This window comes from Harpia harpyja, chromosome Z (genome assembly GCF_026419915.1).
Source record: "Harpia harpyja isolate bHarHar1 chromosome Z, bHarHar1 primary haplotype, whole genome shotgun sequence".
NCBI classification, from domain to species: Eukaryota; Metazoa; Chordata; class Aves; order Accipitriformes; family Accipitridae; genus Harpia; species Harpia harpyja.
In genome coordinates this window covers 62,579,970-62,594,775 of record NC_068969.1, presented here as the reverse complement: position 1 = coordinate 62,594,775, position 14,806 = coordinate 62,579,970, and the positions used below count along the sequence as shown (strand labels likewise).

Genomic DNA, 14,806 nt, shown 5'->3' with positions numbered 1-14,806 from the left:
AATGAAAAATCCAGGGTGATGTGTGATATGGTCTTTTTTCTTGTAGGTATTTGTAAATTTTGCTAAGGACCAAAGCGATGACGACCACACTAAGGATCTGTCACTGCACAAAAACCAGACTGTGGTAGACATTGCAATCCTTAATTCTTTCCTGCAAGATGAGAAGGTAAAAGAAAGTTGTGTGTGAGCCAATTTCAGCAAAGAAATGATGAGCAGAATGCAAAATTCCTTTTCCTGGTATAGGATACTCCCAAAGAAGAAGCTAGAGGAAGAGAAACTGGACACTCTACTGATAACCATTCAATGCAATGCAATTCAATGCAATGAAAGCAAAATTCCTTTACAGGGGCAGTGCCTCATAGAGTCGTCTTGTACTGTTGTCAAGTGAAAGACTTGAACTTAGCTCATTACAGTATAACTCTGAAGCTGTGGTAAAGCACCCACTAGATGCTGTGGGCTTTCAACCATACTGTATCTTGTCCTGTACAGTATATTTTCACTAGGGTGGCAAAAACAGTTCACTGAGGAATCATGGCCAGTGATTATTTATAGATATTTTAGACATGCATGTTTTAGTCTTTAAAACGTTCATGTCAGGAGTGGGAAGTTCCCGGTGCTACATCCATTGCTGGCAATGAATGCACCAACACAGTGGCAAAAGTCACCACCAGTGTTGCAGCTTTAGGTTGTGAAAACTTACTGGACTAGCTGCTTTTCCTAGACTGGTGTAGGTCAGTTGGTGACAAATCTGGGGCCACAAAACAGTACTGTGCAGATGGGACGGCAATAGACAGGCCATCATATCCATACATCTCAATCAGTAAATGGTGATGTGCAGAACTGTGAACCCTGCATATGCACAGGATTGTCCCACCAGCATCACAACCAATAACATACTCTGACTAGGTTTTTGTGTAGTTAAGTACTCTCCTGCTCCTTTGAGGTACTGCAGCAACTGCATGAACACCTAGTAGGAGGAAGTGGGTGAGAAGCAGACCTAGGGTTTGAACCACAGCAGCAAACTCAGTAGTTGTACAAGCTGCTAATGCCATGAGCAAATGCTAAATAGTGAGATTTGTCACTCAGATATGTAATATGTGCTCTTTAACCCCTGCTTTGCACCAGAAAGGTACCCATCATCTGAAGTTACTGCTTAGCACAAGCATGTTGCCATTTCTGGCTTTGCCAGATAAAACTAGAAATGAGATGTAGATTTTTTTTTTTTTTAACAGTATTATTTATGACTTTGAATAGGTAGGTAGCATAATTAGGGCTTGAAAGTGCTTTCAGTTGATCTTTGTAGCCACAGTATTTCTTTACATTATGCTTGCAATGTTACGCGCTCATTCTATCCATTTGGTAATAGCTACATTCATGATCTGACCAAGTTCCAGACTCTAGCAATCAGCTGCTATCTGCAATTACTGCAAGCTGTTCACCTAAAATGTTCCTGTTTGGAAACTGGTATAATGTTAGATTAATGTGTAAGTTTCTGCTTCTGTTGTGCAGTGTAGTTTCAGTCATTAGGTGATCCCTAACTGGAGAGTACACCCTTTATTATACATGTGACAAACTGCTTCAGTAAAAATCCCCTTGAAGGACAAGATAGTTCAAAATTTTTAAAGTTTTACAAAGCCAGAATAATATTAGAGGGGATATTATATAGCAAGAACAACCAATTCTTGTTCACATTGTACAACAGTCGTGGGAGAGTATGCTTTCATTAATACACTTACAGGCCCCTCTGTCTTGCTTTTACATTCACAAATAGGTTCAGTAATGTGGTTTGAACCTAAGTGCAGTTCCTGGGCTATTCCTGTATGTCATGCCTCTGCCTTAAATACTTGTACAGGTTCTGCACTAGTTCTTGATGCTACTCCACCATGGATTAATCACGCACCATTTTCTTCTGTGAATGCCCATAGCAGCCCAACAAACAGTGAAGAGGCTGGCATGAGCCTGAAGAAGGTTGATTGCATATTTCCAGGTATACTTGGTAACACTGACCTATTCAGCATTTTTAAAAAACAGTTAAATATTTAGCACAAGTTCCCAGTCCCTGCTGTGTCCTGCCTTGGGATAAAGTAAGAGCTTACTACATGCTCTGCTGAAGTGCCTTTTTCATACTTTTTTTTTTTTAATCTGTTTAATACATTGCTAAGGGGATTGAGAAAGGAGTGTAATGGGGATTGGTATACCTCACTTAAAACATGCTTTGTTATTACCTTTATGGCATCGTCACCCTATGGGGATGACTTACAGGGTGATGAACACACCAGACTTCCAGGTGCAGAAAATTAACTGAACAGCTGAGCTACAGCCATGACTTCTCTATAACAGGCTGCAGATATGTTATGGTATCATTGAAACAAGTAGTATTGAAGGCTTACCACTGCTAAAAATCACTATTACAAATCAGCATAAGTCACCAAAGTGAAGGGCTTTAAGTTTTGCACTGCACTGAACTAGTGCATGTAGAACTAGAACAAGTTCTAGGAGGATTCAGATTTGGTCCTGAAAGGGCTGTGGTTTGGTTTTTCGAACTGCTCATGTAAATGATTCATTCAGCAGCAAACAACAGTTACATCATAATTCTCTTTCCTTAGCCCAGCAAAATGAGATTCTTGATTCCTGTTGCCCTGTGACTGTCACACTTATACGGAGTCTGTGACAAAATGTTACAGTAACCATGGATATTAACCGAACTATTTCATAGCTCTGATCTGTCTTGTTTGTACTGGACAGACAGCATAATGCAACTCTCACATGGTTTGTCATGCAGTAAGTTCAGACAGCCACTAATTTACTCTTAAGTGTGTGTTGGGGAAAAATCACTCTAGAGTCACATACAGTATATGAACCACTCTTGATAATGAAACTGCACTGAGGTGTTAACTTATTTTAAACTTTATTACTATTGACATGTTGCATCCCTCTTTGTAGTACATTTGTATTTCAGTAAGGAGTTGTTGTATTTTCCCCATGGTTAAACCACCACTTTGTGCTTATCCTTCCCTCCTGAACTGTAGTTGGTCCTTCATTCCAAGCACTTTATGCTATCTGTAATGGGATCTATTTTTGCACTGGAATATCTGTTAACTTTGCAAAATCTAGAGAGATTTCACAACTGAAATTTCTAAGTTAAATCCTTAAATGGACATTTTCATTAAAAGCAAAAGAAAAGTATATATATTTGTATTTGCTAATAACTGTTATGTGAAGTATTAAAAGGCACTCTAATTGCCTTGTATTAAGTAAAAAATAAAGCTGTTATGGCACCATTGGTCTTCAAAGTGTCATTTTTGCATATGTTCTTTTGAGGAATGCTGTTAGAAGCTCTTTTTTGCCCAGTTTTGTTTTGTTGTGAACTTTGATGCATAATGTACAAGCAAGTTCCAGTATCTCTACAAAGTAGCATGGGGCAAGTGCTATTTTCAGGCAAGTGAGGTGGTGTAAGATTTGAAAGGCAAATGCTACTTTAAGGTTCTAAAGGTAGTAAATAAAAAAGGTCTCCAGCCAGTCCTAAAAAAAAAAATGGTCAGTGTAACTGTCAAATCCAGCTGCAGAACATAACAAACCTATCTCGATGTTTAAATTCCAAGTCGGGGACCTACCTCTGAATGTTTCCATTACAGAGACACGGCAAGTTGCAACTATTGATAATTCTTCCTCCTCTCTGTACCTGTTTTCACTAACAAAGCAAAATGTTGAGTATAAAGACTCTGAACTACCCTAAACTTAGCTAATCCTTCGCTAATATCAAATTAAAGGAAGATCACTCAAGTTAATACTAGGTTGATTTTGACCAGCAGTTTACAAATGAAAGCAGAATAATGGTCTGATTGCTCAAAGGAAAACTGATGGTAAAATTTTGCCTGCTACTGCCTGTAGTCCTACTATCAACCAATTAAGTTCCAGAATCCAACCAATTCTTTAAGTTACACTCATCAGGAAAATTCATCCTGAGGTAAGAAGCCAATTAAAATTTCCTGGGTTTTCTGTTTTAATCTAGTGTCCAGCTGGTGCTTTGGGTAATGTGCTTGATTTATCAACCTCTTGTCAGAAAACAACAAACTTTGGGATAAAGCACACCTCTAACATCCTGAGTATTCTTTGCTTTCAATGCTGGTGACAAGGAAAATAGTTTTACTTAAAAAAACTATACTGTTTTTAATATATCTCTCTCTTTTTTATTCCAGTAAACAATAAAACAATTTTTGCATTCATGTGGGAAAAAAAAAGTCCTATTAATTCCCTGTCCCGTTTTTCAGCCCATACTTTTGTTACTAAAAAAAAAAGTCCTTTGAGTTAACTGCCATAAGGCAACATTCTGAATCAACTTGGTAGCAATGGTTTATCGGCCATTTATATTTTACAAATAAACTTTTAAAGGTATTAAGACAGTAGTCTCTGAAGTGTCGTTCCACCCTGAGAATGCTAAAGATGGCTTTATTGGGGGGAGGAGTGTATGAAGATTTGGGTATAGGAGCTGGGACCTGTTACACTATCTTAACTACTACAGCTGCATCCTATGCACCCCCCCTTGCCTCCAGGTGTTTTTTCAGTGCTTTCCATGAGACCTTAATGCAATTCACAGAAGCAGTAATCATCATTAGGCAGACTGCACAAAAAAACTTCAGGAGAGAAGTGAAATCAATTGCTTTTTGCAGGTCAGCAATTAACCTGTCGAAAAGCCTCCTGAGTGCTCTGCCAGTTAGTGACCTTTAAGTTGCAGAAGAGGGTGCTCTGTACCACTGTACACAAGATAAAAGTTTGACTTCTCAGCCCATGTGCCCTCTGCCATGCTGCTATTTGCTCCAGCTTACTGGCTCTAAAGCAACTATTATAAAGACTCTTGTTCACCAAAATGCAAGACCTGCACAATGCTGTACTTGGAGAATGGGGGTTATCATTTCACAGTTTAAAAAGAGTAAGAGCTTGAGCTGTAAACACTAAAAATTCATGCTTTATACAAATTTATTTGGCCTTTAACAGTCTGGCAAAAAGTATTTCAAGAATGTAAGCACATGTAGATCAGCTGAGTTTGACTACACAGTTGAACAAGGGCCAATCAACTTCAGCACTCTAAACAAGTATTAAAATACCTAAGGCAAAGCATTATGTATGTAATCCACAGTTTTGAGGAAGTGTTTACTGACTAAAAAAGGTGTCATGGTTTAACCCCAGCTGCCCAGGAAGCACCATGCAGCTGCTCACTCACCTCCCTCACAGTGGGATGGGGGACAGAATCAGAAGGGTAAATGTGAGAAAACTCGTGGGCTGAGATCTGACAGTTTAATAGGTAAAGCAAAAGCCGCACACGCAAGCAAAGCAAAACAAGGAATTCATCAGCAGGCAGGTGTTCAGCCTTCTCCAGGAAAGCAGGGCTCCACCACGCATAATGGTTACTTGGCAAGACAGACGCCATCACTCCGAACGTCCCTCCCAGTTCATATACTGGGCATGATATCACGTGGTATGGAATACCCCTTTGACCAGTTTGGGTCAGCTGCCCTGGCTGTGTCCCCTCCCAACTTCTTGTGCCCCTCCAGCCTTCTTGCTGGCTGGGCATGAGAAGCTGAAAAATCCTTGACTTAGTATAAACACTACTTAGCAACAACTAAAAACATCAGTTTGTTAACAACATTCTTCTCATACTGAACCCAAAACATAGCACTATACCAGGTACTAGGAAGACAATTAACTCTATCCCAGCTGAAACCAGGACAAAAGGAAGGGGCTGAAGTGAGCTGTAACAAGATAGTGACTAAATGCTCACCTTGTGGTAGAGTTCATCAGGACACACTATCTGACCAGCTTCACTGCAGCACCTCCTAGGTGCAATTCCAGCCATGCTGATGTTTTACATTACTCAGAATTAATACAAAGCATTCCAATGAGAAGTCTTGATTAAAACATAACTGGGTGACAGACATGTGGGGGCATTCCTTCCTAGACCAGTATGTAATAGCCAAGATGTGATAATTACAAGAGTCACCAAAGTATGTTATGAAAATGATACCAGCCCTGAGCTGTAATATTGGAAAAGAACAACTTACTAGGTTTGATAACTGATCTAGCTCTGCAGAAAAGTATTAAGAACTGAGGGGGTTAAAATAAAGGAAGGGTGATATGGCTCGAGTTCTTTTTCCTGGGGATGTAGGAACATCACCATAAACTTCTATTTAGCAATTGCTATTAGGGTGCAAAATTTTACTCATTTACATTGCTAGTGATGAACATTTTGCATCCATTTGTCATAAACTGAAGAACTCAGTTCATGCAGGTATAACGATCTATGTGATGGCACTGGCTGACAGCACTTCCATCTTGTCCTTTCTGCCATAAGTTACATCATTGGGAAGGTTACTTGAGTGGCGAGCACTGCAGAGGAATCAGGAGCACATTCTTCTGGGATTCCAGGAACCTGACACTGTCCCGCACTGAAATTAAATGCATACTTAATTAAGACAGCAATCCAATGAGAAATAATACTTTTCTCAGAATGCATGCAGGTTACACTAGTGAGTTCTCCGGATCCATTGTCTCTTACCAGCTGCTACCACTCTGGCATCTTCATGGGCACTGTGCCTTCCTGCTGCCCGGTGGTCTGGGCTCTCGTTCCACCAGATCACATGGACTGAGAAAGTACAAATAAAGTCAGCTGAATTCTGTTAGTGCTGCAATACAACATGAACTGTAAGCCCTAGCAGTCTGCCTTCACCTGTTAGATGCCTTGCAGTTAGCAGAAACAATTCTCCAGGCAAGTGGTGGGATGATCTTTTGCTGAGCCTTTAAAAGGGTTGGGTCTTTAACATCAGATCTGGGAGTCTTTTCAGATAGCAGCACCTGGCTTAAGCCTATAACCCAATATACAAAGCTGGGTTCAAGGACTGTTTACAGGACTTTGACGATCCACACCAACTTTTTCATCAAGCCAGCCAATCCTGATTCAGGACAAGGGCTTGCCCCTCTCCCTCCACCCCTTCTCATGCCAAAGTCTGTATCAGAAATTGAGTAGTACCTGTGTTAAGCAAGCCATACTCTGTGTGGAAAACACCTATCAGCTTGGTGTAGCCTGTGTTGATGTGAGCATTAATTGCAGCTTGAAATGCTTCACCCCACAATGCTGGCCCACCAGGCTTCATCTGGAAAGTAACCCATTCATATACTCCTGGAAGAAAAGGCAAAGATGATCTCAAGGAAGGAAATATAAATTAATACGCTGGTTCTCAAACAGTCCGTCATGGCTGCAACGTATTTATTGTGAAACCAGTACTGCAATTCCCTGCCATCTGGGGTCAGCAGGACATGAAACTGCCCCTTCATCCCAGGATGCACAATATCTCACAACTTCCAGGGGCTCACAAGACCACAGGCAAGCGACTTGCACACTGGAGCTAGTTCAAGTGTAAATGTAAGTACTGGGACCCTGAGGAACAGAAGGCTTCATACAAAGCCCAACTTAGCAATTTCCAGTGTTGCCTGGAAATTTGGGGAGATTCAGACTACTTTGCAAAAGTCACAAATACACGTATTTGCGGAATTTGGATGGCTGATTGAACAACACAAGCTGGCCTTTTCTAAGACTGGCAATGTTTTCTGGCATTGAAGTGGTTTAAGACATTATACACCCCTTTGACTCCTGGCAAGTGGTCACAGCAAGATCTGCAGGCATAACCAACAAACCAGGACTAGCTTAGCATCTCTGCTCTGCCAAACAATCATCTCCCTTGTTCATAGACAAATGACATCACGATTTGCCGAAAAACTCCAGTCCTGCTACAAGACATGTTATCCATCTCCTTTCTGTTCAGGAAGTTACTCTAGACCACAATTGCTGACACTTTAATAGAAAGCCAAACACTTGCCATATGTCTGGTCTTATTCTCCAGCAATGGGCTGGAGGCAACCTAAAATGGGAACAAAGTGTTTCAAAAGTCACCTCTCCAGTTTTAAGAGAAAACAGCATAAAATTCAGAATCACAGGGAAATACAGAACAAAGATTACTGTACATAGGCACATGCTGAGGGCTAAAGCAAGGCCTGTTTGATGTCACTCCATGCAACAAAGTCTGCAAACGTTCATAAATCAGGGAACAGTCAATACTATTAATACATTTGCTACAGAGAGAATTAAAACACATATGGACAGGACATCTACACCTAATCTATGATTGTTACAAAGTATGTTTGACTTGCACATATCTTTAAAGGGTAGGGATTTTTTTTGTTTTTCTTAAAACTATTATGCAAAAGAAGCAGTAACATCAAAGCAAATTGATAAAAGAGAAAAACCTCTGTGAAAGAGAACAATCATTGTCTTTTTAGTGTGTCCAGGAAATGCCCTCTCACTGGTGGATGGACAAAGCAAGTCCGGGATGACTGCTCTGACCACTACTACAGTGTTGCCATTTTGCATGGTCGTTTAGTCAATTCAAACACCTATTCACAACATTAATGATCAGGGTTCTAGTCAGTTATTGATTTAAGTTAGTGTAAAATCCTTCTTAAAAACTTTGTCCCTTATCTGTGTTATGTCACCTTTTTCACATGGGTTTACGTACATGCATTTGTTACGTAAAGGGTTATAAAACCATGTAATACCTGGTTTAAACTTTAAGCCATTTTTTGTTAGTCCATCAGCATCAGTAACTTTAATCAGCAAAAGAGAAGATAAGCTCACCCCCTTCTTTTGGAGGCTTCCCAAGTTGACACCAGGGTACCAGATAAGCAACCTCATTGTGCTGCTTTTCTATCAAGGGGAGAGTGGGGGAGATGAATTTTCCTTGCCAGTCTTTGTCATTGGCTAGTGCATGCCGGACTGCTGTCCTATGGGCAAAATTATCTGTAAGAAAAGAAGAAAAAAAAAAAAAGAAACTATGGAAAAATGCACTTAATGTCATATCAGACTCAACCAAAATGTGTAATTACAATGAGGCAAGCTGTACTTCCATTAAGTTTGAAACTGATATTTTCAAACAGTGTATTAGCTCAAAGCAGATGTGGTAAGTTTCCTTTAAATTCTGCAAAAGTCTTTGCTTTAGCACTCAGATTTAAATGGTTTCAAGCCAAACCAAATTTTCCAAGAAAGTTTATAAAAAAGTTAAAATATGTTAAGCAATGTTACCATTAAGAAAGATTCATATATGGCATCCGCAGGAATACTGGATGTGGCAACAATTACGAAGGATAAGGAGATTCGGAGAAAGCACAGTGGATAAGGAAGTGAAGTGGAAAAGAAAATTCAGAAGGAATATTAGCCTATCAAGAGAAAATTAAGAAAAATGTGAGTTTTGGCTTATATAAAATGACGTTAAAATTACAAGTGTAGAAGTAATGTTTGTTTGTTCAGCTACATAAACAGTTATTAAATGCCCCAAATCTAAATCTTATCTTCTTTTTTTTTTTCTTAAATAAAAACAAATCCACCGAATTAAGAGTGTCTGAATTTCAACTGGTTAGGCTGCAGTGGCATCTTAAGCAGTATGTTTATGCAGGCAGCCTTCAATAATACAAGAGAAAAATCCAGCATCTGAGAATGGGAAGAATTTTGAGAAATATCAGTACCCTGGGACTAAGAGAAAAATAAACCAATTATTTTTAACTACTAAAGAGATATACGCAGGGGTCTGATTAATCAAGGAGAAAGGATGTTGTACATTACACATGTAAACACCGTTAGGAAAGAAATAAAAATTACAGGTTTCTTCCTTAGTTTTGCATTTTAAAAGTTTCTCACAGATTATTAAAACTAGGTGGTTTTTTTAGCGAGAAAGAAACAATAGACAAGGCTAGAAAGTTCTGAGAAGCAGGACAGTTTATTAACCATACATGCACATAAATTCATAATATTCCCGTTGACAAACAGCTGGTCCCTTCTCCCCTCCAGGACAAAAGGGGTGACTCTTTATTCTAAAGAGGTACTCTGAACAGGCTGGATTTCAACGAGCAGACTGAGGACTTCAGAAACAAAATTCTCTGTCTCAGCATACAGATATACCTGAGACTGCAGCAGATATACAAAGAAATGATACAGCTGTGCGTTCTCACCTCTCCATAACCCAAATATCAAGTTCCCTTGGGCTCCACAAAGATCACAGCCAGCACACCTAGTTTCTCACATAATTGTGGCTTTTCTTGGCTCACCAGCACCTTCCAGGTCAGCACCAACTCCAACAACATAAAAAGTTGATTATACTGCCAGATGCCTGTTGCCACCAAGGCTGAAGCAGCAATGAAACACTTTGTGTGCTTGGGCAGTCAGACCTGGTGCAGTGGCTTCCCTCCTCAACACAGTCCAGCTGCAAAAGGAGTTTAAGCATGCAAACTGTATCTTCATTGTTTTAGGGGAGTGAACTGAACTAAAATTTGAGAACAATTATATATACATATAAACATACACAGACTGCATGTAGATTGTCTGCACTTATATGTATTATCTTATTAAGGAGGTCTCAACGTTTTTTCCATCCGTTTTGAAATTCTGAAGACATTTGTGGTTCAGGAACTGACCCTAATTTAAAGATATTTCCCATTAAAAAAAGCACTCTGCCGCAGTTCCTCTATTATACCTATTCTGAGCAGAGATCGCTGCTTAAGAACAGTTGTAACTCCCTCATCACAACATGTCAAAATTGTCCTGACAGGCTCTGCAGTGTTCTTTTTGGTAATGAGTACAGGTGCAAGATTTTTTTTGACACTTCTTTATAATAAGAGCAACAAATAAAAGCTGGGTAAGCATTCTCCTCGCCTTTTTGCCTCGGAGACAGGGACCACAGAGAGAGCAGAGCAGCGCAAAGGGATGCTGAGCGTACCGTACTTCCAAATGTGGACCACCTTATTCATTGCTCCCAGCTCCGCAGACCAGAATCCCACCAGCTCTGAGTGAGCTGTGCGAAGGTGAAAGTACTTGTTGACCATTTCCACAAAGTCCTTCATCTTCGATGGCTTAATATCATATGTGCGAATTTCGTAGAAAATGCTATTATTTTGTCTGGGCCCTGTAGCAAGGGATGCAAGTACCTGAGAGAAAATATTAAGAAAAATAACTAAAACTAATTCTCAAGCCAAAAAAAGTCTTCTGTCTAATTTCTAAACTTTTTTTAAAACAGTGAGATGCTATAGATGGATTTTTTTTTTACTGGGGGCTGGGTGATGGGGGTACTTCATGATCTCCACTACAGAAATATCTTGTGACTTTTTTCTTTGGAAATAGTTCCCATGTGCATTATTTGTTGCAACTCCTTTTGGCAGTGCAACAGACCTTTATTTGTCACACTGTCGTCGTTTAACCCCAACCAACAACTAAGCACCACGCAGCCACTTGCTTACTCCTCCCTGCCCTGGTGGGGTGGGAAGGAGAACAGGGAAAAAAAAAGTAACACTCGTGGGTTGGGATAAGAACAGTTTAATAATTAAAATAAAGTAAAATAAAATAATAATAATAGTAGTAGTAATAGTAATGAAAAGGAAGATAACAAAAAGAGAGAGAGATAAAACCCAAGAAAAGACAAGTGATGCGCAAGGCAATTGCTCACTACCCACTGACCAGTGCCAAAGCGGTGATCTGCCCCTCCCAGCCAACTCCCCCCAGTTCATATACTGAGCATGACGTTCTATGGTATGGAATATCCCTTTGGCTAGTTCAGGTCAGCTGTCCTGGCCATGCTCCCTCCCAGCTTCTTGTACACCTGCTTGCTGGCAGAGCATGGGAAACTGAAAAATCCTTAACTTAGGATAAGCGCTAGTTAGCAACAACTAAAACATCAGTGTGTTATCAACATTATTCTCACACTAAATGCAAAACACACTGCACCAGCTACTAAGAAGAAAATTAACTCTGTCCCAGCTGAAACCAGGACACACACTCAATTGTTTATATTAGCCCATAACAAAGCAGGATTTTCCTTTTCTCATACCCCTTCCTCAGGAAGCCAGCAGCAGGATGCAAAAAGTCAAAGCAATAAGAAGAGAGTCAACTAAACACACTATTCAAAGGCGAGGCTGCCAATGCCACCGAAGCAGAGGCAGCATCAACGTCTGCCTGGCCTGCATTGCCCTTACCCGACCAACTCGCACTACTGCAATCTGTTTTCTAATTACAATCTTACATCAGTATTAGCAAATTACATACGGTTGGCAAAAGAAAGAAAAACATGCCAAGGCTTGGGAAAAGACTAATTCCTTCCAGCACAAGACTGCTAAAGTCTGCATCCTTGCCCTTCGCTGGCAGCTTCCCAAAGGCTGGTCAAGAACAGTTCTTCTATTCATATAACATAAAACCCCTTCAGAAGTCCCAGAATATGCTTGCTTTTGCAACTGCCTCAATAACCTGCAACATGCTACTTGCCTCTCAGACAAAACTAGAAAAATTAAGGCCAAACCAAATCTTTGGCCTTAGCCTGTATTTGCACAGAGGTAGCTGCAGGATGGATTTTAGAAATGTCTTATTTCACAAGCATCAGCAGGCAGGCGCAGCGTACAGCTCAAGCCACAAAATACAGATAGCCAAGACCAAAGGTCTTGTTTCCTAATGACCCTTTGGAGTATTACGCATCTAGTTTTGGTCGCCATGTATCACAGCTTCTTTTAGCATTTAGTTTCTAAATCCCCACAGGATCCTGAACTAGCAGTAATCCTGCACCGGTGACCCATCCAATGCCGAATTTCTTGCAGGAAAAGAGAAGCCTAGCTGTTTTCTGCCACTCATGCAAATATATTGGGCCGCTGCCGGATGACTCCTCCCGTCCAAAGAAGCTGTCACACGATTCTGGAGAAGACCCGGGAACGACCCTCAGCACGAGGCGTGCCCGTGCTTGCAAACAGGCCCGTGAAAGAGGATGTCGCGACAACGACAGCCCCTGCCCCGGCGGGCAGCGCGCGCCCCGCCCAGCCACAAGCGCCACACCGCCCCGCCCCAAGCCCGTCCCCGCCGACCTAAGCCACGCCCCCACCCCAACCCCGCCCACCCCTGCACCAAACCCCTCACCCAAACCACGCCCCCGCAGGCCCACACCCCCCCCGCTGACCCCGCCCCCGCGGCTAGCACCAGCAGCCCCGCTCCTCGCCGCCGCCGCCGCGCTCGGCTCCCCCCGCAGCGCCCCGGCCGTTACCTGAGGGCGGGCCCGGGCCCAGGCCCGGGCCAGGGCCAGGCGGGCGGCGGCGGCGAGGGGCCGGCGGAGGGTCTCCGGGGGCAGCATGGCGAGCGGCAGGCCGGGCGGAAGGCAAACGCAGCGGTCCGCCCTCGGTTGCGTGAGAGGGCGGGCGGACGGCCCTGGGGCGGGGCGGTGGAGCCTCCCTCGGCGGGGCGGCCGTTGGGGCGGCCTCAGCAGCTCGCCCCACTGCCTGGGCCAGCAGCGAACTGAACCGCGGCGAAGGGTGTTTAATTCCTGGGGTTTATTCCGCTGGAGTGGGAGAGAGGGATGAATGAATGGATGGATGGGTGGATGGATGAGTGAGTGAGTGAGTGAGTGGACGGCCGAGGAGAAGTGCTCTTTAAAGTTACCAGGCTTCAGTGCGTGAAACGTGGTACCTCTCTCTCCGCCTGAGTGCCTGAATACAATTAAAAAGTATCCTGGTTGCTTGTGGAGACCTGGGACTCTTTGTCCCCACTAGGCTGCCCTGGGGCAAATCACTCAGTACGTCACCCACCTTCCAGCATTTGCAGGATCAAATTTGAAATTGTACGGCTACAAATCCTCCATCTGCAGTCCTCCTCCAGAAGAGAGCCCTGTGGCTTTTTTTTTGTAGCGTTCTTTTGGGTAAAACCAAGCTTTGTGCCAGGGATGTACAGTGCCAAGCACTGTCACCCCATTATAGCTGTATGCCCAGCTGTGTCGGTCTTACTGCCGCACGGTTACCTAGGGGTGGGATTTTGTGATGGCTGAGACTGTATACCTTTGCGGAATTAAGTATTGGCCAAAACAAGTGTAAAGGTAGAATTTCCGTTGGTGTCAGTGCATCCAGTGTTTTACCCGTGGGAGTAAAATGAGCTCTGAGGAAAAGCTGGTTTATGGAAGACAATCTAAATTGGCAAGGCAATATCTTTCATGATTCCTCTTAATAGCGGCAGCACATTCCTTCCTCCACCCTGAATAATTGATTTGGAGGCACTCTGCATGAAATTAAGGTGAAGAGAGAAATGATGGATTCATGCCTATGGAGCATTTATGCTTTTTCTCACAATTACAGGCAATTTTTATTACAAGACAAGCCCAGGAAGAACAACTGTCTAAAATGAGATAGAAAAAGTAGTTCTAACAAGCACATTAAAGGAGTGGTATAGAAAGAATGAAGCATCTGCACTGCATACATGTTACATGTTCATTTGCAAGTGGTATTCTTGGTTACATTTTTTGTATGGGGACAACTGAGCATGATACACGCTAAAGTGTTTTTGCAGTATGGCATGTATAATTCTCATAGTGTCTACAGCAGAAGCACACATGAAGTGTGATTACTGATGCAGTTATTGCTGGTTTAAGATTGGTTTAACGTGTGGGTGTTTTTTCACTTAGGAACAAATTTTATTTCAGCTGAAGGCAGGGAATGAGATGGCAAACTCCACAATATCTGAGGTTCTCCTTTGTTTATCTTACTATATGGATGAAGTAATGTTGTTCATAGCCATGTTGTGCTGAAATATTTCTTTACATTTTTAAAAGCTTTTGTTTTTATTGTTTGAACTTTTCCTGTATTTGCTTTCTCCTCAGGAATGACCACACAGGCCAGGATTTGAACTGATTAGTCATAAAAAGCAGGTTTTGTTCTTGCTAGCCTGAGTAGTCAAGAAGAAGCTTTAATT

General features: G+C 42.0%; 2 protein-coding genes across 3 annotated transcripts in view; one reads left to right on the top strand and one right to left on the bottom strand.

The window, feature by feature from the left end:
* The window catches only part of ABCA1 (ATP binding cassette subfamily A member 1), a 98,653-nt gene extending 95,372 nt beyond the window's left edge, over nt 1–3,281 (top strand). The window contains exon 53 of the mRNA XM_052778935.1: nt 47–3,281. Within this exon, the coding sequence (XP_052634895.1) occupies nt 47–187 (141 nt within the window). The 3' untranslated portion in view covers nt 188–3,281. The remainder of the gene's footprint in view (nt 1–46) is intronic.
* A 2,911-nt stretch (nt 3,282–6,192) lies between these two features.
* Nucleotides 6,193–13,274, bottom strand: NIPSNAP3A (nipsnap homolog 3A). Of its 2 annotated transcripts, none has more exons than XM_052778932.1 (6): nt 13,116–13,274; nt 10,818–11,025; nt 8,687–8,848; nt 7,025–7,174; nt 6,554–6,640; nt 6,193–6,443 (listed from the first exon to the last, which is right to left on the bottom strand). In XM_052778932.1, exons 1-6 carry the CDS (start codon nt 13,200–13,202, stop codon nt 6,367–6,369), a joined length of 771 nt encoding a protein of 256 aa, XP_052634892.1. In that variant the 5' UTR covers nt 13,203–13,274; the 3' UTR covers nt 6,193–6,366. The 2 variants fall into 2 exon arrangements, with proteins under 2 accessions (XP_052634892.1, XP_052634894.1); XM_052778934.1 differs by lacking the exon at nt 13,116–13,274 and adding an exon at nt 12,163–12,873.
* Between the last annotated feature and the right edge of the window lie 1,532 nt (nt 13,275–14,806).

Coding starts and splice junctions, on each gene's coding strand:
- NIPSNAP3A (XM_052778934.1), bottom strand. CDS start 12,273: ATGAATAGAAGAACTGTTCTTGACCAGCCTTTGGGAAGCTGCCAGCGA. Junction 11,026..12,162: donor TAGTCTTTTCCCAAGCCTTG/GCATGTTTTTCT, acceptor ATTTTCTCTCAG/GTACTTGCATCCCTTGCTAC. Junction 6,641..7,024: donor GTATGGCTTGCTTAACACAG/GTACTACTCAAT, acceptor GTACTTTCTCAG/TCCATGTGATCTGGTGGAAC.